Genomic DNA, 26,294 nt, shown 5'->3' with positions numbered 1-26,294 from the left:
AGTCCTTTTCAGCGGGTTCGATTGAATAAGCGTCCTCTGTTTATTTGGATACAGCGGTGAGGCTTGTCGTAGCCAGATAAAAGGTTAACTTGTTATTGCACAGAGGCCGGTTAATGTGCAGTTAAAGGAGTACATGCATATCCCCATTGCAGCCAAATCACATGGTATCCCAGCATAAGTATATGTTTCAATGGGTCGCTCTGGCACGGCCGTCATGGTCGAAGGGTGGTTCCGTTTCATTCCTGCACTGACCATGTGACGGGCGTCCGTAACACTATGTATTTTTGACTGCACACAGACTTTGGTGAGAATTGTGACAGTCCGGCACATAGCGTCTCTTTGTTTTTCATTGTGGAATTAGATGCTGTCTATGAAAAATGCGAGTGATATATTGAACTAGATGAATATGTGTTTCATGTGATGCGAGGGTAGGCACATCTCGACACGTTTAACAGCTTGGTTCATGCATGAATGAAAGGGGTGGATTGATCTCAAACTTTGCAATGGCAGCAGCAAATTATCACACGATGAAGTCTGTGTAGCAATACAGCGTATTCTTCTGCATGTCACATTTTGATTTGTTACTTCACGTAGTGCTGCTCAGAAATTTGTACCATATGGTTGAAGTTGCCCAATAAGCGAACATACTAATTAGGATTCGATTCCCTTTGTGCCTGCTTCACAAGAAGTCCATTTTTAGACTCCTGACAACAATTCCAAAATATTTTGACAGGACATTTTGGTACATGTTTGCCAAGAGGCAGAAAGAAGGATTTGGGGGTAGAATATCAAAATATCGAAAACCCCATAATCATAGTACAGTCCAAATTACCCTGCAGCATTTTCTCACATTTTTGAGGCCTAGGCTGAGAAGGACAAGGGGGGAAATGGTTCTCCCAGACTCTATCTGGCAGGAAATCTTGAAGGTGGATGGTGCCGACATGATGCTCAGCTGTCTACCAAGGCGCGTTTTTTGAACCACAGACATTCCTCTTAACAACTTAATGTTGTCTGTCAGATTCCACTGTTTATATTGCATTCCACTATATTTCTCTCTCTCTCTGTCTCTGTCCGTCTGTCTCTCTTTCTCTTTCTCTCTCTCTCTCTCTCTCTCTCTCTCTCTCTCTCTCTCAGAGAGAGAGAGAGAGAGAGAGAGAGTATGTACAGTGATACAGTATAGTCAACAAACTCCAAAGTTACCTGCTTAGAGTAAGGGTTTTTAAAAACAAGATTTGCTATTTATCCACTATTTAGTCAGGCACACATGTAGAACATATGCCAGAATAGCGTAGCAGCCTGCATGTGTTCCTGGAGCATTTCACCATGAGAACAAGAGCTAATTTTGTGCTTAAATGCTGAGTGCTACATGACTTATGATCAGACAGATGTGCTCTAAGGTCATTTTGTTTGACTTATTCTGTGAATGAATCATAGCACGACTTCCACTCATTTTGGGGGTGGGTGGGGTTGTGTCTGCGCCCGGTAGCAAAGCAGTGCTCGCTCTGCTCTGCTGCTCCGGGGACATTTTGAGGCTTTTTTCGATGAAGGTAAACTCATTAATCTGGGCCCTGAGTAGAGTTTCAAGACCCATTCTGCTTTGCTGAGTGAAATCTGTCACGAAATGGATGGAAACAAAAGAGCGGACTGGGTGCTGGTTCTTATAATGGTTCCTGGCTCAGGCGATCGGCAGAATTTGGCACACTTCTGTCATTATTCGAAAATCCAAGCCCTGAGACGTGGCACACATACAAGCTGCATAAAGGTGTTTTACAAGGAGCCTTGTTGAGGGGGAAACTGGAAGATCAGACCTAGGATATTTCATTTTTTTCCCTCTCCCCATTCTCCGCCAGTGGAAAGTTGTTGGCACCATTTCTGAGGGAAGGAGAAGGGCAGAGAGAGAGGGGGGGGGGGGGAGGTAGAAAGAGAGAGAGGGAGAGAGAATGAGAGAGAGATACCAGGACGTCAGGGTCCTGGGCTGGTCTCATTGCAGGGGCAACATCTGGTATCAACTGTAGGCAAATCAGATTTCGTAAGCCAGTGCCTAGCAACGCTTAAGTTATGCCCCCATGGAAGAGTATAAAACAATGAGATCTCCAACAGGGAGCCACAAAGTGAAACGCTTTCAGCAGGGAGTGTTTCTGGAACCGTTCTAAGTGGGCCACCACATTTTCAGAAAACACATTTTATGTACAGTATGACATTCGGTCACTTAAGGTTGCGTCGGGCCAGCAAGCAGAAAATCACTCTCTAAGAAAGGTCTTTGTAGGTTGCACATTCCAATGTATATTCTTCAGCGTAGCCTATTGTGTCCCTACACTTGAATACATTGTGTGGACCTGTAAGGGTCCGTTTTTACACTTTCAGAGTTAGATTAACCCTCCGGATGTTGCCACGTCGGAGGACTAAAATCGAATTAAGATTAATTTAGTGGTATGAAAATTGCACATTCTGTGGTGCTGCACATTGCAGAATAAAAGAGTCCACTGACACTGTCGAATGAATCGTCTACATAGGAAGTGTCGAGGAGGAAAGATATGTCTGTCTGCATAAGTTCATGGCCTTTGCGTGCATGCTTGCGTGTGTGTTTGTGTGTGCGTGTGTGCGTGCGTGCGTGTGTGCGTGCGTGGGCGTGTGTGTACCATGTGTGCTTGGCTTGTGGTGAGAGTGTATTATGTTTGCGCATATTTTGATATCATTGCATGTGTGTGTGTGCTCTACATGTGTGGTGAGCGCATCTTTAGGGCTAAATTGACACATGCATAGCACTTGGTCTCATTTTGCTTTAATAGAGAAGGCACAGCAAATCCCCGGTCCCCATGGCTATTACTGCAAATCCCATGTCTTTCCACCCCCCACCCAGCACATCTATCTCCATCTCTCCATTCACAGTAGGGTACATTTTGACACTTGCAGAGTTAAATTAACCACTACTGTGTGGACATGGACATGGTCACTTGTTCAACTGGTGAGTGGGCGGAATGGGGAGTGTGTGGTAGAATGGGAGTTAGTGGTGATTGTGGGGGGTTCTTAAAGACTTTTAACCACTTAAACATTATACATTATACTAATTTGTCTAGGTCCCCCAGCTGTCTATACTTACTTAGTCCCTTCCCTTTTTTTCCCTCTACACCAAATCTCTTTGCTGAAAACAGCCAACCATATTTGCGACACATTGTGAGCTTTTAGATCTGCTGTTCTCCCTGAGTCCCTGCCTATTTTGACATGCCCAGAAATGGGACGCTAGAGTTCATGTGGTTAATGACTGTCCCCTATTTTATTTTACTATTATTTTTAAAGGAATGATTTTTCTTAGGATATTACATTGCAAAATCCTGAGTGTTAATTTAACTTTGATAGCAGAGTAATCGAACCAAATGGTATTTATTTATACCTACCAGGTATTTTTTATTATTTCTTGTTTTTCAGTGATGACTTCTTCCTGTCCATCTTTGGCAAGGATGAAATATGTTGCATCTGTCTCAGGTCTGTTATTTATGCCTGTGTAGATTTATAATACAAGTGACGAAAAGAGATCTTTCTCACCTTGCCTGCCTTGAGTACATTAACTTTTGGAAATTACACAAATACAAAGTTAAGCAAATGAAGTACTGAAAAAGCCACTGATAAGTCGTGTAAAAGCATGGCTGGAGTTTGCCAGATCACTGTCCAAAAGCTTGCCACAATAAATCTTTAATAGGGTCCGTTTCTGAAGTTTTCAGCCAGACTCAAGTCTAGTGGCAACACAGGACTCGGCCAAATAAAATATCAGGTTCCTCAAATGAACTTTAACAGACCTGTAACATTCTAGATCAACTCTTAAAAAAAACTCAGGCAGTAACAATGTGGTCTTGCAGAGCTTTTTCCTATCCACTATTTTCTCCTTTCCACTCTCTGGTACACACTTTAACAATTGCTGGAACTGAATGTTTGTGTAAATAGCGTTAGTATCTAATAAGGTTTTTAAAGACCTGGTGTGGGTTGGATGATAAGTACTTTGCGGTAGCCAGGCAAGATCCACTATGTTTTTAATGCTGTTTTTTACTCAGCTTCTCTTATGACCCTGGTTGGCTTGATTTAATTACAATAAGCACCTCACTCGCAAAAGCAGTGTACAATATCTCAGAATAATGTTTACACAGAACAAGTTGTTCTTTTGTGTCTAAAAAGCAGTTAACAGATTTGCTGGGCAAGCTAGCATGTGCAATAAGCCTGGCCTTACTTTCTGCAAGTCATAATTGCAGTTATGTTGTCCATGTATATCTGTTTATAAGTTCTGTGAGAATTTTGCCTTTCAGTGCCTTTTGTCCCATTGGTTGTGACCTGCTAGCATGCGTCAGATTTCCAAGCTAGGGATCTGCAGAGATTGACCTCGGAACCTTGGAACACAGTCATTGGGATTGTTCCATAGAACCCACTGGCACTGCCTCCTAGGCAGAGATCTCCAAGGTATCGACCATAGCAAATAAAAGTGCCCTTTTGTGCTTTTGTTGTCATAAAAGCACAAAAGTCAAACCACTTCGTAAAATTTTAGCCTTCGGTCCAAAGTAAGAAAACAATGTTTTTGTACGCAAATGGGCTTTTGCTATCCTTCTGCAAACCACCCAAATCCCTAATCCCATAACATACGGAAAATAAATTAGGCAAAAGCGTTCAGATACAGCACTCCATAAATAACCACGGCTCGTACAACATTTTGAGCCCAATTCGACAAATGCCTGCGAGATTGCCATACATATTTCTTTTAAATACTCTTTCTTTTCCTCCTTATTACTACTACAGAGTGCCTTTTGAGTGTTTGAGTTGAGATGTCCCTTTCACTCCCTTGCTTGTTAACTGTGAGAAAACCTCTGTTTACTCTGTTGTGTTTGGCAAACCGTGTGGTGGGACTGCTCGCACCCTGCGCACAGCTCCGCTGCGGCCATTCATGGGTGCTGGACAGGGGTCGGCATTAAAAGAAGCTTTGTCGCAAAGCAACAGGTTCTCAGAGGGAGAAAAATGTCATTTTCACTGCCAACGGTGGCCAGTTCTCTCACCCCCTCCCCCTCCACCTCCCCTTAGTAATGGTGTTTTATTTACGCTGTCTCTTAAGAGCAAGCACAATAATCGAGCCTCAGTCCATAAACCGTAATTAACCGTTTAGCCCTAAGCTCCAGGCTACAGATGGGCTGTCTCATAAATTTACACATTCATCCGTCTTTCCCCTTAAGTCAACCTGTCCTAAACTTTCAAGTTTAATGAACCCTCCCGCCTTCGACATCAAGTATTGTTCTTCGTGCAGCGGAGGTGCCACACAATTCCGCTCCCGACTCCGCAGGACAAAACATCAGTCAATCATATTGAAGGAAGAGATTATCTCTTGTGCTAGCAGAGACAACCCAAATCTAAGTCTTAGCACGGCTTAGACCGGAGCAACTTCAGACTCACACCATTTCTCAGGGGGGTGGGTGCTGCTATTTCCTTTTAAATCACCTCCATCCCACACCCTGCACCCCGCGTGGTTCTCTCAGTGGTATGTGCCCTCACAGCAGATGCAGCGGTCAAAAAACACATAGCTTAGCTGTAATTAGCACATGCATTTGTACCCCCTCTAGTTTTGAGAGTACAGTATGGTCATAGAACCTTCAGGGAGGTTAATGTGATTTGTTCAGTGGTAATGTACACTAATAAGGTGCTTGGACTCTGCCATATGTTTGTGCTAGCTAGACAATGCATTCCGGGGCGGTGGGGTTATGAGAGGTTTACTGTCTGTGTGCCCTTGGGATGGGAGTCGAAGGCAACAGATGGCCAACTGTACTTCCTCAGTCTCAGGGTCCGCAAAGCTTGTTATTTTGGACACCTTTTTTTTGCGGGGGGAGGGGTACTCAGGGTCCCCAAGTCATTTGGTGGTCCTTACCAAAAACAAACTTCCCAGAGCCTGGCTCAAGTGGTGTCATTACATATTGGCCAAGAGACGTGGATGTCATTCTCATGACCACTTCACCACCTTCCCCAAGCGCTAATGGAATAATTTAAGAAATATAATAGAAGGCTGTGTTTGGTCTCTGCTTCCCGAGGTGTGTGTCACTCTCAAGTCTGTCGGGAATGTCCTGTTTAAATAAATGGTATTGAAATGTTTTTTTTATTTTCAAGATCAAATTAAAGTGGCGAGAATTCAGCAAGCTCCTCACACACTGTTTGAGTGCTCTGAGGTATCGAGTTGCTTCGTGTGAAATGCAGTCAGTGCAATGACGCCAGTGACTCCATACATTATCCCCATGTCGTGGCGGCTCATCATCAAAACGGTTATCTGCATACCATTGCTCTGAAGTCTTCCCTTGGAAAATATGGGGGAAAAAAGCAAACCATCCGTGCTGGAGACAGCATTTTCCCCAGGATTTAACTTGGACTTATCAAATATGGTGTCCATACTGTTACAGAGCTCAGTGACACAGGCACGACCCTTCACTCTCTGGAGGCAGGCCTCCTGATGGAGACATGATGATGTTACCGACGAGATCCAGCATTTTTCTTTACTGATTGAAGGAGCATGATTCTCTGGTGTCACCAATCTCCCCACATTTCCTAGAGTAGCCTACAATATCCGAGAAGTTATTTGGATCAAATATAAACACTTCGTGCTGTGCTGCAAGCAATGAGTGGCATTTGCTTCCAAAACATTTTCCAGACGCAGCAAAATCTCTCCGGTAAAATATACAGTTTATCTGGAGATTTGAGTGATGGTGTTGATAATTCTCTGTGTGAGGTAAATACGGATGATGAGGGGCTGTAATCAACTGGGGAGTCATATCGGGTCGTTGTAGTTTGTTTTCCTGAGTGACCGAAGATTAACCCCTGAAATGAGATTAGGCTAATGGTACGGTTCTGTACTGCACTCAGTCAGAGGTGAGCTAGCGCCTTGATTGTTTTATCTGTTTTGGCTATCTAACAAACTACAACGCAGAGATTATCCCATGCATGAGATATTCATAATAAACAACATCACATCACTCACCCCTTTTTCGCTTGTTAGAATTTATTTTGCACGAAATGAGCTATGAACGTTTTTATGCACTGCATGTGATGCCCTCTATTAATGCTGACGATGACCATGTGCATGTGCTGATCTGCAGACTAATGTCCTTAGGTCCATAGCTCAGGGACTAACCAGAGACAATGCAAATGGGGAAAACAGGCTGTGGTTTCATTCAACCTCATAAAATAGTGTAAAATGTACAGAACTACTGCAGCAGTAGGAATGACGGGGGAAAGGGAAAAGGGACCGGGGACAGGGTTTGCCTATGGAAACAATACTTTCTAACCACGATCCATGGCAGCCACCGGTAGGCAGCTGACTTCCCCCCTTCAAATTTCCACCAGCTCTCTTTTCTTTCCATGGTAAAATGATGTCATTTGTCACTTAGCGTTGGGCCAGACGGCTTCTGGCTCTGCCAAACCCAGACAGAACCTTTCTCACCATACCTTCCCCCGTACCCTGTCTTGAGCATTGACACACAAGAGTTGACATTCTCCACCCCTCCACTCATCTGAGTCATTGACCCAGACACCCTCCTTTGGCTTAGCCAGATTCCAGTAAAGACCGTTTAAAGGAGATGCTGATATTTTTTTAGCAGGCTGTGAGAGCATTCCGCTGCGGTTCAGTCACCCGTTCAAAAAAAAAAGACCTGGCTTCACACAAGGCATTTGATTGTCAGCCACTGTTGCTGTCATTTACAGGTACCCCAGTTGTTAGAAAGGGGAGGATGCCTAAAGCCTGAGTTATACTTGGGTTGCGCATCATTTCGGGCACCGAAAATAGCAGATCTACTAGCTTACAACATGTCGCGATGCAACAGATTGCTATCGCTTGTAGATCTGCTATTTTCAGTGAGCGGCACTGGCGTGCAACCAAATATAATTCAGGCTTAAGCCAGGGCAGACATGGCACATGGGTGCACATCGACTTATCTGGAGTTATTTAGTGCCATCCATCACATCCATGGAACGTCTCACCGTAGACTTAACTATGTCTGACAACGGCAATTTACATATATTTGCATACCTGCCGAGATATAGTGTTCCCTGATGACTATATCTGTCAGCCAGCAGAATGTAACAAGATAGATCTGAACTATTTACACACTGGACAGAAGGTTGGGAGAGAAAACAGCTGCCAGGGGTTATGCGATATCAGTGATCCCTGGGAGACTAAGAAGGCACGTCCCGCGTGGCAGTGCCGAGGTGTGTGTGTCTGCGTGAGATGCTGTGAGAAGCGATACACCCAGAAAGATGTGAAAAATGCCCCGTTTGAACACCCCCCCCCCAATGGCTGTCAGCAACCACTGAGTTCAGCACAGGTTCAGAGCTGGACTGAGGCATGTTGGGGGGGTTTGTGTGCATTTGAGAGGGGTTTAGTGTTTGGGCATGGGGGTGGGGTGGCCTTGTGCCGCGCTTACTGGGGATTAGCCAGGGTAAGAGTGTCCTGCGCCTCAGAGACCATCCCTGATTTGTTCAGTGACAGGGGGTGCTTGGTATTGCAGGTCAAAGGTCACACAAGTGCCCGACTAAGCGGTCAGTAGGTAGAGGAGGCTGATGCTGTCTGTTCTCTGGAGCTGGTAAACAGGTTGTGACATCACATCCTGTACCGAAGCGTAACGCCTGGAAGGAGAGCGGCGTGCATGTGCACGCATGCGCGCGCACACACACACACACACACACACACACACACACACACACACACACACACACACACACACACACACACACACACACACACACACACACACACACACACACACACCCCTGTTGCTTGGCTTGCTTCCGTTGTTAGTGTAGGAACAATGTGATTGAAATGCAACAGCCAAAATGCAATGGCTGCAACACACTAACAGAGGGCAGCTCGATTTCAGGAAAAATATACTGCTTGGCTCTGTATTTAAATACAAATATTTTCTCAGCCTCTCACTCTCTCGATAGAAGCTAATGGCTTCTGTAGACAAAGCCATTTCCTAGAGCCACTTATCAGTCCCAACAGCTTCAGCCTGTATAGGACATCTTTGATCAACAACAGTCTTAAAGGAGTTGTTTACTGTCAAATAGGGGTTTGCCTAGAAACAGTTAAAGCAGTGATTCTCAAACTTTTTCATGTCAACGCCCCACAAATGAATATGTATTTGGCCACGGACCCCCATCTGAAGATATTTTGTGCCAACAACCCCGAGAGAGATTTGTGTTGTTAAAATGTTTCAAAAATAATTGTTTCACATGGCTTCAATACTTTTTTTTAAACAGCAGATCTACACGCTCACAACACATCACGTCATGACACATTGTGAGCTTATAGATCCTATATATGTAGATGTTATGTGTCTGTTTTTGCTGAAAATATTACTCATGCTCAGCCAACCATCCCTGGGTAAATAAAGGTAGAAAAAAAAAATATATATATATAGAGAGAGATTTAGTGTGTTTTGTGGTTAAACTGATTTTGATGCTTAACTGGGGTCCCCGGACCCCACTTTGAGAACCACTAACTTAAAGTGACACAGAGCACACCTCAGTTAAAAGGATCAGTGAAAGAGCAACAGGCAACATTAATCTGTTGCCATAGCAACTTCCTTCCAAATGATGACTCATGTCAGCCCAATCACAATGCAAACTTGATTGTGTGTCACTGTGGAATTGTGCAGACAGACGATCGCCCACCTGTGTTGCTAACAGTGTGAACTTCATTAAGCAAACCCTTCAATACACTGAATTGGGCACTTGGCCACATGTGGCGATCATTTTAACTGCATAATTACTGCCTAGGATGACAAAAAGTCTACATGCCACCTTAATTACAAACCACAATGATTAATGCATTGCGCTCGAAGCACTTCTTTAATGCCTTAAATACTTTGACAATACATTCATAAAAGGTTGTGCTTGCGTCACTTGTATCTTGTGCCGCTTTGCTCGTAATGTATATCCCCATGATCACAAATATTTGTGAACTTGGATACATAATCACCTCTAAATTAAACTTTGCCTATATTTGGTTATAAACATAGCATCTTATGAAAGTCAACAAGACAGCAGAGTAGCAGAGTAGCAGAGTGTGTGACTCATTCTGGTAATGAGTCAGCTAAAGATTAGTGTTGTATGGTCAATGGGTTCCGTACTTTTGGGATGAAGCTTGTTTACGTTTCTCTCTTTTTGTATAATTTATTTTGTTGCTGGAATGCAGTTGTGTTTACGCATATGGCCCAAACCACGCGTGTGTTAGCAAACACTATTTTGATTAGAGCACCTGGATTTATGATCAACTTCACTGAAAATCAGAGGTCCCACTGAAATTCCATGTTTTCTATTTTACTTTATCATCTTTTATTATTATTGTCAAGATATTTCTGACATTTATTATACAATAACGTATTTGAGTCACAATCATCTCAATGGAAGACAATCAGTTGTCAGCAACATCTTGCATCATGTTCAAAATTACCTACAGTATGGTATTTTACATCTCTAACCTCACTAGTTCAACCACAGCCAGCCAGTGAACAGCTCCACTGCATTGGTTGGTGGGTTATGGTCCTTGCTTGAAGAAAAGCTGAAATGAAAAATATGTTTTTCATACTTATAGAGCATATCCGTGGTAATAATGGAGACGATAGATGTAAAAAAAAATGGGGAAAGTTTCACATTTTGTGTATTTGTATGTCGAAAACCTATAAAAGTCCAATCTTAGCCCCCCTAAGATTGGACCCCTATTAGTATCTCCACTGGTTAGATGGTGGAGATACAGTACTAATAGGGGGCGGTGCCACACTGTTCTAATTCAATATGACAGCTCAGAGCATTACAAACGTTCTCATTTTAGATTTAAACAGTATGCTGCAATATGTATCTGAAAACGTTTGAGGTGAGAAATATGCAATGCAGTAACATAACTGTGATTTGGGCATTGTGTAGATGCATCCATAGCCCAAGAGGACCGGGCGGTCGGCTGAGACTGTGATTGGCTGAAAAATGCCCAGCCCTGGTTTCACTAGGAAATAAGTCACGATATGGTCACAAAGGGCACCTTGATGATAGGTCTTTAGGGAAAGTTGACCAGTTCTTCCTGATACATCCCAGTATTAAATGACACCCACACACACACACACACACACACACACACACACACAAACACACACGCGCACGCGCACACGCACACGCACACACACACACACACACACACACACACGCACACGCACACGCACACGCACACGCACACGCACACCGCCACCACCATCCCCTGACCCCCCCTCACCTCTTCTAATTTTCCTCCCCTGAGATTCTTGACTGCTTTGATTTCGCATGGCTTCACGTTAAGAGAGATTATTGGTGGCCACCCTCCAAATGTTTTCTATTATTCCTTATTAATTCCAGCCCCCGCTGTATGCAAGCTGCACTTCAAGCATCTGATGTTATTAACAGCTGAATACACAGAGACACAAACTCAGAGTTTATGTTACAGCACCACTCCAGGATTTTGTTTTGAGTGTATTGGTTTATTTGCTAAAGCTACAGTGTGTATGGAGGAAGATTTACAGATGATTTGATTCATTTTGAGTAATGATTGACAGACTTGGTAAAAAAAAAAGAAAAAGAAAAAAAAGGACAAGAAGAAGAAAATAAAATCTCAGCTTTCAGATCTCATCCCGACTCAAACTTCAGGTGCCCTCTATTCTATAAACGACACAACTACCAGTAGCAGTAAACCATTTCACAATACATCCAATATCGTAAAAGTTGTCCACCAGTCCCATGTTGTGACTTTCAGTAAGCACGGATCTTGTGTTTATGTTTGAATTATGGATCAGGCCTTTAAGCATGCCATTTAAGGAAGCATTATGGAGGGCAACACCAGCACAAGGCAGATGTCTGAGTCCTTTTTTCTTTCTTCAGGTTTTTCTGCATTGCGGCTCACTTTCATCTGCTATTGATTTAAATCCGTGCCTCAGGGCCCCATGAGCCCCGTTTCGTCACTCGCTTGAGGAGAAAAACGGTTAGATTTTCGCTGAAAATAGCATTTTCTGTTTTCTCAGATTCCACAGACTAACTCGCTCGCTGCCGCTCGCTCTAAAATAGATCCATTGCCATGGAGATTAAATCTATGTGTGTCCAAAGACCCCAGGAAGGACGCTGAAGAGATTGTGTTTCAGAGATATTGAGCCCCTTTTGATGTGTTGTGTGCTGATGTGTGTTGATGTGGCAGTGCAGCCCTATGGAAACCAACACCAGCGGCCAGAGACATTTGCTGGAATAAAAAAAAAAAAGCAACAGGAAAATTGTGGTTGAGCCCTCGCTCCACCAGGATGAATTGCTTCAGTATGGGACGAAATGCAAATGACAAGACTATAAAACAAAAAAAAAACACCAATAAATCATCGCCAGCCATTGTCCAAAAAACACAAGAAGACTTACGGCTAATTCATACAATTCATTGTGCGACCGTGCCCTTCAACACCGCACCACATATTTTAAGTTGAAAATCATAAATTTTGTTAATTTGAATTCTGTTGAGCGTCTTGGTCACACAATGAAGTATAGGTAAGGATACAAGTGTGCTGGTTGCCTTTTGCCATCTCCCTGTGGCATAAGTAGTGTGACCAAGTAGTTTTTCATACTTGTACTGAAGTAGGCTACCTTACCTCATTTTCACCTCCCCTCCCCTCCCTTATATTATTCTTTTTCTTTCATCTCCAGGTTCTCCACCGCTCAGTGGAACGGGCACGGTGACAGTTCTGGTCGATGACGAGAATGACAATGTCCCAATCTTCACCTCTTCCTCGTTCCACACCACCATTGCCGAAGATGCTCCTACGGGGACAGACGTCCTGTTGGTCAACAGCTCCGACGCCGATGTGGGTCTCAACGGAGTCATAAGGTACAGACGTGGTTAGAATCCTGGAGCCTTTTCCTTAATACTTCTCTCTTCCTGAATGGATGCCCTTCCGTTGCCCCTGCCGTAGTATGAGTTTGCTTCCTCACACACAGTACAAGTGCATACACCCACAAATACAGTACTGTGAACATACACTCTTGCGCATGCACATGCCCAGCCCTCATCATTTTTACTTCTTAGTCTGTTTATTTTCTCCTGTTTGTCTTTGAGTTTATGTCCATGGCTCAAAGCAGTTAAACGGCTAATGATGAATTTATTTTGCAGTGCCAGCAACTTGTGTGATTTGGTAGTACAAGTTTAGATTTCGTTGCTGTTGGGCGGAAACCTTTTATGTCGTTCTTTTTTTTTTAGAATAAAACAAAATGAAATAAAATAGTGAAAATATCAAAGCTTGTAGATCTGCTATTTTCACTACCTTTGTGCGACACTCTTGAACGGGCATTAGTTTACGAAAAAAACATTAAAAGTTTAAATATGGAGATGTCGATCTGCTTGATTGAGAAGTGCAAAGTGTCTGGACAGTCTGTACAAGACTGAGGCTTTGTTGTTGCCGTTTGTCTTACACTCTCCATGACGCATCCGACACATCATTTCCTGATTTTGTGACATATGCCAGGCCAAGTTAGCAATTGATGCCAGGAGTTGTTGTTTTGTTTCATTTTTATACTTTTTTGCAAATCCATTGTTCGGGCTGTAATTCTCCAGCTGTATGACAGCTTTTTTTGCACTCTGCCCCTCCCTTGCCCTCCTCCAACCTCCATGGAAGGAAGGGGGGGTGGAGGGGTCTGTGAGAGATTCTGGATGCTCTCTCTCAAGCCGGACGTTGATTCAGACACAATCCCTCCTTTTTACCCGGTAACCCCACTGGGTACATGTTGGGGGTATCGCAGCATGTTCTACTTTCCCAAAACATGGTAATGAGGATGTTAATTGTCTATGACAGTACGTGTAGTGCCCATCGGGGGTCCTGGGGGGGCTGGGTGGGGGGGGGTTTGAGGCCCTTAATAGAGACCAGAACCACTTGCCCGTCCATTATTAGTTTCGATTCTCACAGCCCCGTTAAATTTAAGACCCTAATCTTTAACTTGTTGCGGGACCAGCCGTGTATGAACCACAAGGGGCCGTGTTGTGGACAGTGTTTTAGAGTTGTTGTTGTTGTCCAAATGAGCCTGTGCCCAGTCTATGTTTGCACTTTGTTCTGTGCTTTGTCCTTCCATTTCTGAGATGGGGGATGGGATGGTGATTTAGCAAGAGTCCTTTTCAAAATAGATGCTGGTGTGTGTACATGTATGTGTCGTTTTACGTTTGCATCTGGGACACGTTGGAGAACTTCAGAGATATTGAGTGAAACCCGATCCTCGTTGGAAACCAAAAAAGTATGGCCCTCTGGTCATAAAGAATTCTGGGGTGTCTCCAGTACTAGACGTATAAGCAGAGAGAGAGCAGCAACTTGAACCACATGACTCCTCTGTGAGCTGAGGAAGATCAGAAAGGCAGAAGAAAGAATGATTACTTTTCATAGATTTCATAGAAGGTGGCCGCATCAAAAATCGGTTAACAAAACAGACTTTGAAGAAGATGCAAATCTGTGTACTGAATGGGGACCACTCTCATGCATGATCTTACTGTATATGACTGCATGTGTTTCTGTTAAATCTGATTCATTGTTTTAAAGCCTGATACATTGCCCTCTATAGGACATGTGGTGACACTACTGACCAAGAGCATGAACAATTCTATCCCTCATCTAAAAGTACAGCATCTATATAGTGGTACAGTAGGTGACCATAACTGTAGGTTGTGGTATTATTGCTACTTTGGTAATGGCTCTAAGACTAACTTGAATTAATTAATCTTATTTACTGCGTGTTTTTTTGTTGTTTCCCAAACAAAACATGTGATTTGGAACCACACAGGCATTTAGAATATTTGTCATACTTTACAGTAAATTACCTTAGGGTCTCTCGTATCGTCAGCGTTCCCATCCTTTCAAGTTCAATTATACAATTGATTGTAGCTGTTTTTTGTTTCACATAAACCCCTATACAGTAGATACAATTTGTTGTTTTGCTGCTAAAATTGTGTTTAATGTATTTCTTCATTAAGCCTCGAGCTCTGTGAACAGAGTATCACTCTACAGTATTTCACTTTAGCCATGTAATCAGGAATCTTTTTAGACATGGGACACCAGTTGATGTGTATACATGACTATCCATTACGCCAGAGTTCGATTTGCTGGGCTGGATGGGGGGAAAATATGTGCCTTTTTGCTTCTGGTCATTCATTTTTATCACCGGTGTGATAAATCCCTGTTTTGGGCAAATTTAGAAAATCTCGATGCAACGTTCTGATGTAGATTTGTCATACAAAGAAATATATATATGGCTTAATCAATTAAAACCTCTAGACTTAGTAAACTGGACCTGAGTTGGCCATCTACACCAAATCTCTTCGCTAAAAATAGGCAATCTACAAGCTCATAATGCATCGTGTTGTGAAGCGTTGTGAGCTTGTAGATCGACTATTTTTGGCTAATGTTCCCCCCAGAATATGGATGCTGGGGTTCAAGTGGATAAAAGGTTAAGAAAATGTCCCCTTGTCTGTTTAAAAATAAATAAATCCATCCCTGCTCTTATTGCTCTTATTGAGGGCCCTATTTGATTATACTTTTCCCCCATACAGCTACAGTCTGACTGGAGGGAATGGTCAGTTCTCCATTAACCCAGCAACAGGGCAGATCATCACCAGCTCTCTGCTCGACCGTGAAGCCAGAGCCAATTACCAGCTGCTGGTGGTGGCAACAGATGGAGGGCTGCCCCAGGCCATGTCCAGCTCTGCCACCGTGTCCGTGACAGTGACCGACATCAATGACAACCCTCCCCGCTTCCACCACCACCCCTACGTCACTCACATCGCCGCCTCCACTTCAGCAGGTCGGTGCTCCACAAGACACACTTCTCCTTTATTTGTTCCGGAGCCTGTGATCCACTCACTTTTTATGTTTTGCTATTATTGCAATACTAGTCCATACTCCCCAAACTATGTGCAGTATTGAGGCTTACCGTAACTGCCAATACAGATAATAGCCCGTGGCAGAAATGCTTATAAATCAGCTTAGATTTGTGGTAAGTAAAAAGTCAGATTTATATATCATCCCACTGGAGAAAGGAGAAAACTGCATAAGAACTGCCATGCATTTCAAGTCTCCGCCTGCCGATTGGTCGTTGAGTTCTGCTGTGGGTTCTTGACAACACAATTGATTATACAGTTTTGTAATAAAAGCCTCTGCGCTTTATTGACCACACACATACATATCGGTGCACCAAGTATATAGCCTACGTGTAGCCAAGCCTTGGGTCTGCTACTTGCCATGTGTTAAAATCAAAGTCCTTTATTTTGCACCATTGAGCCAGCTTTCTTTCTCTGCTGGTGTTCTCTCTAGTGTTGTGTGTTTAGCCTTGAGCCCATATAAAGCACTATTAGACAATTGGAAACCTGCCAATCAATTAACCGCTTGAACACTAGCATCACGATGCAATGTGAGCTTGTTTTAGATCGGCTATTTTTGCCAAAGATTTTTGGTGTAGAGGGGATTTGGGCTCTGGCATTGCCCCTGTTAGTTAATCCCCTTATCTACAAGTATTCCCACTAATAATCAGGTCAAATTTTGGCAAACTGAACAATATACTCCATGCGTATGCCAGTGGTCAAAGCACATCTAAATCAATAAATCTCAGATTTTTTGGTCAACCCAAATACAGAGATACAGACCAACCCTGGTCTAGACGTTTGGCCCCTTTGGCATCGTGCCGTAAAAATCTAAAACTTTATTGTCTGCATGGGAGTGCATGCAGACATTTTCATTTGCTTAATCATGTTAGAACTCAAAACAAAACAGACAATAAACAAAACAATCAAAATACCACCACAACAGAGCTTCTGTTGTCTTTTGGTATTTTGATTGTCCATGTTCATATTCATACTGTTTTGCATATAAATAAAGGCCCTTTTGATGTTGTTCAAAAAGGGCTCACACAGGTCTTGAAAATCAATGCATTGATTAAAATGAAATAGAATAAGACCTTGATTTCTTTTCGTAAATGGATAATAGAAAGAGTCTTTGGACGTTTTGCCATTTATTGCCATGTACTTATGTTGAGGCATAATGCAGACTCTCACCCATTTATGGAGATTTAGTTTTTCTCCAGTTACAGTATTTGTTTTCCCCTTTTACCTGTGCACAGGGCCATATACTGTAGATGTATACTGTATGTGTTTTCACAATGGTGTATAATGTATGCATACTTTTTGCACACAAAACAATTGGACATAAAAACACATTTGCACTCATTGATTTATTCTTATGATTGCCTTTTATCGTTTTAGGTTCCTTGGTGTTTGCTGTTACTGTGACTGACGAGGATGCAGGTTCCAATGCCCAGCTGCACTACTCCCTGATGGGACGCAACTCTGAGAGGTTCAAGATCGACCCGGTCAGAGGCGCCATCACAGCCAACGAAAAGCTGATGGGAAGCTCGGAGGTCACCCTCACCGTCAGAGTGAAAGACGGCGGCGTCAATCCCAAAACGGATACAACCACCGTGACAGTTCGCTTTGTTACCGGGGGAGATTTCCCCATTATCAAAGTGAGGGATCATACCTTCACGTTTCCTGAAAGCCAGCCCACAAACACCATTGTTACAACAGTGACTGGGTCCTCAACGAGGGGCGGGTCGCTGTCCTACTACATCGCCAGTGGCAACCTGGACAACGCCTTTCATGTTGACCAGCTGACAGGCGAGCTGTCCATCAAGCACCCACTGGATTACGAACACATTCAAAAGTATGTGCTCTGGGTTGAGGCCAGGGACCAAGGGTTCCCGCCTTACTCCTCTTACGAGAAAATGGAAATAACCGTGCTGGATGTGAACGATAATCACCCGGTGTTTGACAAGGAGCCATTTCATGCTGAGATACTCGAGAACCTTTCTCCACAGCGGGTGCTGATGGTCTCCGCTGTGGATCAGGACAGTGGGCCTAATGGACAGCTGGAGTACGCCATCGTGGACGGAAACAAGGAGAACAGCTTCAGCGTCAATCGGGCCACTGGTGAAATCCGAACCACCAGGCCTCTGGACCGGGAGAAGGTGGCACAGTATGCTTTGAAAGTCAAAGCCACTGATAGGGGCTCCTCCCCCAAAAGCACAGTGGTCAAAGTCCTGATCAGTGTACTGGATGTAAACGACAACGCCCCCAGGTTTTCCAAAATCTTTAGTGCCACAGTACCGGAAAATGCTCCTGTGGGCTACACAGTCACCAGAGTCACTACCACAGATGAGGACTCGGGTGCTAATGCTGTCAGCCGATATTCAATCACAGATCCTAGCCTTCCATTTAATATTAATCCAAACACAGGGGACATAACTATCAGCAGGCCTCTTAATAGAGAAGACACTGATCATTACATTGCCAAAGTGTCTGCCCACGATTCCGGCTGGACCGTTAGCACAGACGTCACCATATTCATAACGGACATCAATGACAACACCCCCAGGTTCAGTCGTCCATCCTACTACCTGGATTACCCTGAACTCACTGAGGTGGGCTCTCTGGTCACTCAGGTAGCTGCCACAGACCCAGATGAGGGCTTCAACGGAAAATTATTCTATTTCATACGATCCCAGTCGGAGTATTTCAGAATCAACTCAAGTACTGGAGAAATATTTGTGAAGCAGCAGTTGAAGTATCAGAACTCGACAGGCGCTGGTAGCATGAACATTAATCGCCACAGCTTCATTGTCACTGCCTCTGACCGTGGAAACAAACCCCTGATGAGTGAGACCACAGTAATTATAAACATTGTGGATAGCAATGATAATCCTCCCAAGTTTGAGTCGCCAAAATATTTCACACCTGTCACTAAAAGTGTCAAGGTTGGCACAAAACTTATCAGGGTGGTAGCGCATGACGAGAAAGACTTTGGCCTAAATTCGGCAGTGGAGTACATCATATCAGGAGGGAACAGCTCTAGTAAATTCAAACTGGATAAACAGAGTGGGTGGGTGATTGTCGCCTCCCCTCTTACCTCTGATATGAATAAGGTTTTCCTCTTTGAGGTCACCGCTCGAGACAAAGGCAACCCTCCATTGTCAGCACGAACCCAAGTACGAGTGGCAGTGACAGAAGAGAATCACCACACCCCTGAGTTCTCCCAAAGCCAAATCACGGCGACGGTGCCCGAAAGCCTTGCTGTGGGAACGGCAATAAGGACCCTCTCTGCCAGAGACAAGGATAAAGAAATGAATGGCCTCATCACATACAACATCACCTCAGGCAATGACAAGGGACTGTTTGTAGTCAATAGCAAAACTGGAGTATTATCCCTTGCTCATCCACTTGACTTTGAGGAGAAACAACGACATGAGATTAGAGTTTCAGCCACAGACGGGGGTTGGATTGCAAAGACCAGCTACGTCACGGTAACAATTCATGTGACGGATGTTAACGACAACCCACCCGTGTTTGATCCTGACGAGTATTTCCCACTTGTGCAGGAGAACGTTCCCAGTGGCACCACTGTTGTTAAAATGAATGCCACCGACCGTGATTCAGGGGCGAATGCAGTCATGGCCTATGTGATTCAGTCGTCAGACAGCGATCTCTTTGGTATTGATCCAAACACCGGCATCATTACCACACAGGGGTTCTTGGATTACGAGGCAAAGCAGGTTTACCATTTGACAGTAAAGGCCTTCAATGTTCCAGACGAGGAGCGCTGCAGCTTCGCCAATGTCAACATACAGCTGAAAGGAGCCAATGAATATGTGCCTCGTTTTGTCTCTAAACAGTACTACTTTGAAACGTCTGAAGCCGCTCCAAAAGGCACAGTGGTTGGGGAGGTGTTCGCCAGTGACCGGGACCAGGGAGATGACGGAGTGGTTTACTACCTCATTTTTGGGAAGAGTAGAAAGAAGGGCTTCAGCATCAATAGAAAAACAGGCCAGATTTATGTCACAGGTACTCTTGACCGTGAGAAAGAGGAAAAGATTTCTCTGAAGGTGCTGGCCAAGAACGCAGGAAGCATCCGAGGTGCGGATATTGATGAGGTGTTTGTGAACATCACAATACTTGATGCCAACGACCCTCCTGTCTTTACACAAGAGCTGTATGATGTTCAGATCAGCGAGGGCCTCTCTGCCGGTAGTCTCGTCACCTTTGTGAGTGCTGAAGACTCTGACTCTGTCCCAAGCTGGAGCAGATTCTCATACTCCATCGCTCCTGAGTCGGACAAAAATGTTTTCACAATCAACCCCCAAACTGGCCAAGTGTCTGTCGCTGCAGAGCTAGACAGAGAGACAATACCTGTATATAATCTAACTATCCTCGCTGTGGACACTGGCTCACCATCAGCTACCGGTAGCGCTACATTGATCGTGAATCTTGAAGACATTAACGATAACGGTCCAACTTTGACAACTGCCCTTGCCGAGGTAATGGAGAACCAGAGGGCGGGAACTGCGGTCACAACTCTGACGGCATCTGACCCGGATCTCCCACCCAATCAGGGTCCGTTCACATATAGCCTCCTCAACACTGGCTCCTCTAACAGCTACTTCAGCCTCAGTTCATCCGGAGTGTTGACCACCAGCCGAGAGATTGACAGGGAACAGATTAGTGACTTCTACCTCTCCGTGGTAATCAAGGACTCTGGCGTTCCTCAAATGTCTTCCACAGGAATGGTTCATGTCAAGATCAACGACGAGAACGACAACCCCTCAGAGCCGAGGTCCATGGAGATCTTTGTGCATTACTTTGGGAACATGTTCCCCGGAGGTTCCCTAGGGGTTGTGAAACCCCAAGACCCTGACAGCCAGGACAGGTTCCACTGCTCCCTAATTCCTCCCTCCTCCGGCCTGTTCAGCATCCCAACAGGCACGTGCAACCTCAACTCCAAGGCTCGCTCCACGGATGGAACCTTCGAACTGACCATCCGCAGCAGCGATGGTGTCCATGGCTCAGTCAGCAACACGGCCCGAGTCTTCTTCCTGGGGTACACGAATGCCACGGTGGACAACAGCATACTCATCCGGCTCCAGTCCCAGAGCGTACAGAGCTTCCTCACCGATCACTACCTCAGTTTCTTACGCATCGCCAACTCTCAGCTAGCAGGCATGGGAACGGGAGTGCTGCTTTACGGAGCGTTCGAGTCGAACAACCAGACGTTTTTGACGGTGGCAGTGAAGCGGGGCCACGGACAGTATGTCAGCCCCAGTGGCGTGGCGACATTCTTCCAGAGCATCAAAGACATTCTACACAGACAGAGCGGTGTGCACATAGACGCGGTGGACCACGATCCCTGCACGCGTAACCCCTGCCAGAATGGAGGCAGCTGCAAAAGGCGTCTCAGTGTTGGGCCGGATATGAAGACTGAAGAAAGTGTCCCCGTGATCCTGGTTTCTAACCATCCCCTGCAGCCTTACGCATGCAGTTGCAGGCCAGGATACGCTGGAGCTCTGTGCGAGACAGACATTGATGAGTGCCTGCCTTCACCCTGCCACAACGGCGGAACTTGCCATAATTTGGTGGGGGGGTTCTCGTGCACTTGTCCTGAGGGTTTCACAGGGATGGCCTGTGAGAGGGATATCAACGAATGCCTGTCCAACCCCTGCAAGAATGGGGCGCTCTGCCAGAACTACCCTGGTGGCTTCAACTGCCTCTGCAAATCAGGATTTTCAGGTACTGTATACCAATCCCTTTTACATTTTATACATTTGAGCAGCCATAGATGTTATAGACTCTAAAGTCTAAAGCATACTGTATGGACACACACACACACACACACACACACACACACACACACACACACACACGCAGTATTACGACTGTTATTCATCCAAAGTAAATATTTGCCTCTAAGCATTTGCCAGGGGTGTCGTAACCTGAGCATACCAGCATAGCTGCCAAACACAGTTTGGTTTTAGGATTACTAGTCGGGGGGTATCAGCTGTGATGCGATCAGCTTGCCCTGTTTACTTTAATAAAAACGATGATACAGAGCTAACCCTAGGCAGGGCCTTAACATAGACTCTACTCCACAGTTCACTAGTATCACATTTCTCAGTATGCCTCTATACACGCTGCATGCAATTTTGACCACACACAGCAACCTTTTATTATTTGACTGGGTTTCTTTCTCAAGGGTTTACTTATTTGGCCACGTATTGAATCATTTACTAAATGAGCGGTAGTATAAATGAATTACACTTATAGGTATGGAATGCTTGGAGTTAAATCACTCCATGTGATATATGCACTGTAATATTACTCTTAATAAGGCGGTATTTTAGGTATCACAAGAAGCAGTCATTTGATTCCCGCCTGTTTGGTCAGCCAATGACGGCAGCATTTGAAAGACATTTCAGAAATGGAACCCCTAACAGGCGATTTGCTTCAAGTCCAAGTCATTACTGTCCGCTTTTATTACAACGATGAAAAATGACCATAAACTTTTGGGATTTCATCAAGACAAACGAGGTAACTGAAGAATTGTACCTATTGACTTACAGTAGTTTTCATGCCCCCAATTTGAACTATGAGCTTCCTGTTTTTCCTGCCCGGTTTTGGCAACGAAATTTGTCTCCATTAAAGCTACTTGTCCCTAGATTTAGAGCCCACAATACCTAGTACCTACTCCAGTGTTTTTGTACCATGTGAAACTGTTCTGTCTATAACTGTCCATAGTGCCACAGTCCTTATCATTATATGTCTGTATGTCAGAGTTAACACCTCATGAATCATGTGAGAATGACAGGATTTCACATACACGTACATTTGAGCTGTTTTTTATTTTGTATTTCTTACATAGCAAAAATGCTCATATTCAAAAGCCATTTAATCTGGTATTGAGTAAAAAAACGAAACAAAAAGAAAACATTGTTATTCTTCAAATAAGTAAAAACTAAGGTACTGTACATCTTGGACCTCTGCAAGAGGTACATCTTGAAAAAAGAAGAAACAAAAAGCTTTCTGATTACCACATGGTATCATCACCTCAAATGAGGCTGAAAAGAAGAAACTTATCTCACCTTGTTGCCATATTTTTTCCACTCAAAAGAATATGATTTTAAGACTCAATCCTGGATTAAATGATGTGTTGAGATGCATATATGTACAGTGTGTTTTTTCTAAGGCTGAGGTGATGAAAGGCCTTCGTGTCTAGGGCTGTGGGGAAATTCCCCTCAGAGCATGACCCATGTTCCTCATGGTGTTTTTCCTATGTCGCCTGCCACCTCATCTGTTTTAATTTGTGTTGTTTTGTGAACCCAGGCAAAACGTGTGATTCCATCATCAATCACTGTGAGTGTAACCCATGTTTTAATGGCGGGTCCTGTCAGAATCGGGTGGATGGATATTATTGTCACTGTGCGTTTGGTGAGTAATAGTCAGAAATGGAGGCTTTATTTTGACGACCAGATCTGAAAACTGGTTGCTGTTTTCTCTAGTAAAACAATGTTCATTGATGTTGTCATTTGGTTTTGTGTCCCCATTTTATCACTGCTGTAAACCTGTAACTTCACTTTGGTTGATTGTCATATTTGTATGTGGTTTCATGACTACGGAACATGAAATTTCTTGAATCAATTTGAAAATAAGCCTACTTGTCCTCAAAACTTGACTTCACATGACACCAGCTATAGTTAAGGTTAGTTAGTTTGTTTGTTTATTTATTTCGGTCATGATTAAAAAAAAGTTGAACATACAGAATATTGTCAACAGGCATTAATGACTCAGCCATTATAATATTTCTCCTTCATGACTACTGTAAAAATGTCTATATAGTGCACTGGTTCTCAACTTGTGGGTCGGGACCCCCAGGGGGGTCCCCACATGATTTTGGTGGGGTCCCCAGATGACAGTTAAGTGACAATTTAAGGACTTTTAATATACCAAAACTCTATACTATAAACTATATTATACTATAAAAATTGGTCAAACATTGGCCAAATTGTCAAATAATAAAAGAAAGAGGTAAAAAAATTGTGAAAATAGCCTAGGCGTTGTGAGCTTGTAGATCTGCTATTTTCACAATATTTATCTGTGGAAACTGAGTCAAACTAAATATAATGCCTCAACTCCTACAATTCCATGTGCTTGTCGGGATGGGAGGTCACCAGTTCAAATCTGATTATTTTGGGGGGTCGCGGCCTGAAAAGGTTGAGAACCACTGATATAGTGTTTACGGAAGATGCTCCACCATGCTGCTGTGTGTGGTAAGTCATTCACAGCCCTCCTGTCCTTCTCCGTCCTTGTCTCACTCTCATATTCGTTCCTCCTCAGGGGTGTTCGGCAAGCACTGTGAGCTCAACAGCTACGGCTTTGAGGAGCTGTCATACATGGAGTTCCCCTCCCTGGATCCCAACAACAACTACATCTACATCAAGTTCGCCACGCTCCAGAGCAACGCGCTGCTCATGTACAACCATGACAACCAGACCGGAGACAAGGCAGAGTTTCTGGCCCTGGAGATCTTCGAGGGACGGATGCGCTTCTCCTTTAACCTGGGAAGCGGGACTTATAAACTCATGACCATGATAAAGGTCTCAAACGGACAGTTCCACACGGTCATCGCCAGGAGGGCCGGAATGGTAAGAAATAATGCTGTATTTTTGTTGTTGTTTGGATGGTTCCAACGACTCGGTTGGAAAGTGGTTGGTTTAATTGTTTTAATTTGTAAATGCCTGGGTGGGAATACTATATTTCATGGAAGGGCCTAATGGTTTTTACAGTAACATTGAGGAAAATTTGCTGCTCCACATGGAGCAGGCCTGTATGGCGGACTAGGCTTCCAATAGCTGCTAGTTTTATTTTTTTATAGCTGGAGAGCTTTGTCCAAATTTCGGCCTTGTATTCTTTTTTGCACCATCAGATCATAATTAAACTCTCAAAACCACGGGTGGCTCTGTTTGAGGTTTTCATGGTTTGTAATTATATTTTACTGCTTGTTGTGATTTATAGTATCAGGGTCCAAAACAGCTCTCTGAAAGCTGAGAGTCTGTCTCTTGTACTCTGAATAAGAGGCTTCTCTGTGCCAGCTCTGCCGTGGCGAGGAGGGAGAAAGAGAGAGAGAGAGAGAGAGAGAGAGCAAGAGAGAGGAAAAGAAGAGTGAAAGAGAAAGGATGTGAGAAAGAGAAGCAGAGAGAGAGAAGGATGGAGTAAGAGAGAGAGAGAGGAGGAGGGGGGGGGGGCTTGTACAGAGAGAGAAAAGTCTGACCGGGCCCTGTCAAACCCTCTAGAACGAACTCCCCTTCTGGACTTCAAATCTGTCATTTCCCACTGTGCACTGGGGGTTCCATAGGAAACTGGTAAAATCATTAAATTGTCCGTTTGGAGATAGTGCAGAGTGATTGGTTGGAAAGGAATACAGCACGCGTTGATGACTGTGATGCTGCCCCTGTGCTGCTCTTCAAAAAGTAAAGGTATGCGGATGGGAAGGAATATTAGGGACGTTGACCATGCTGAAGAATTGAAGAATGCATACCGCATGTAGGTGTGTGTGTGTGTGTGTGTGTGTGTGTGTGTGTGTGTGTGTGTGTGTGTGTGTGTGTGTGGGGGCGGGGGCAGGGGGGAGTGTTGAGGAGTCTCCATATTATTGTCTAATGTCTATTCCTTCATAGGGCAGTATAAAGGGATCAATTATTTCGTCGACGACAGCCCTAACAAATCAACCACTGGCTACTGATGACCCTGCTAACTCCAGCCCCCTGTTGCGTAAAAGACAGAGAACAAACCAAAGCAGCCTGAATCCGTTTCAGTTCAGTCAAAGAAAACAGTGATAGAAGCTGAAAATCATCAAGGGTTTTTAGAAATGTTTCAGATACAAGTTCTTAACCAAGCTCATTCCCAAAGCCAACTAATCACTATGCTCTTGATTAGCTGATTACCTCTTCAAAACAGTAATGTTTAGCAGCAGCCATGGCTCAATGCTGCTGAAAGGAACGAGAGGAGACGCCACAATAGAAAGAAGTTACAACTGTAGGCTACTTGGTCTGCTCTTATTTCCTTTTACACTGAAACTCTTCACCAGAAATAGCAGATCTATAAGCTCGAGACACGTCACGTTGCGACGCATTGTGACATTGTAGATCGGCTATATCTGGCGAATGTTTCCCACACTCTGAGAAAATACAAATTGAACCAAATGGACCCGTATGGGTCTGTAACTCTTGAGAGTGTTCAAATGGAACCAAATGGACCCTTACTAGTCCATTTGGTTGCATTTCTATACTCTCAGAGTTAAATTAACCCTGAGGATTTTACAGTCCGGCAAAGGACTCTCCCTTTCAGTTAGTCATGGGAGAGGAATGCTCCACGGTGGCGCTTTCCT

At 44.1% G+C, this 26,294-nt stretch overlaps 1 protein-coding gene across 1 annotated transcript in view; it reads left to right on the top strand.

Annotated features, from left to right (window-relative positions):
• Window positions 1-26,294, top strand: part of fat4 (FAT atypical cadherin 4) — a 108,715-nt gene that overhangs the window by 68,106 nt on the left and 14,315 nt on the right. Inside the window, exons 8-12 of the mRNA XM_084041511.1 lie at window positions 12,712-12,892; window positions 15,593-15,843; window positions 17,297-21,646; window positions 23,237-23,341; window positions 24,248-24,555. Of these exons, the coding sequence (XP_083897637.1) occupies window positions 12,712-12,892; window positions 15,593-15,843; window positions 17,297-21,646; window positions 23,237-23,341; window positions 24,248-24,555 (5,195 nt within the window). The remainder of the gene's footprint in view (window positions 1-12,711; window positions 12,893-15,592; window positions 15,844-17,296; window positions 21,647-23,236; window positions 23,342-24,247; window positions 24,556-26,294) is intronic.

This window comes from Gymnoscopelus microlampas (genome assembly GCF_963454915.1).
Source record: "Gymnoscopelus microlampas genome assembly, chromosome: 18".
Lineage (NCBI taxonomy): Eukaryota > Metazoa > Chordata > Actinopteri > Myctophiformes > Myctophidae > Gymnoscopelus > Gymnoscopelus microlampas.
The sequence above is the reverse complement of the archived record's forward strand: the minus strand, read 5'-3'. Positions and strand labels throughout refer to the sequence as shown.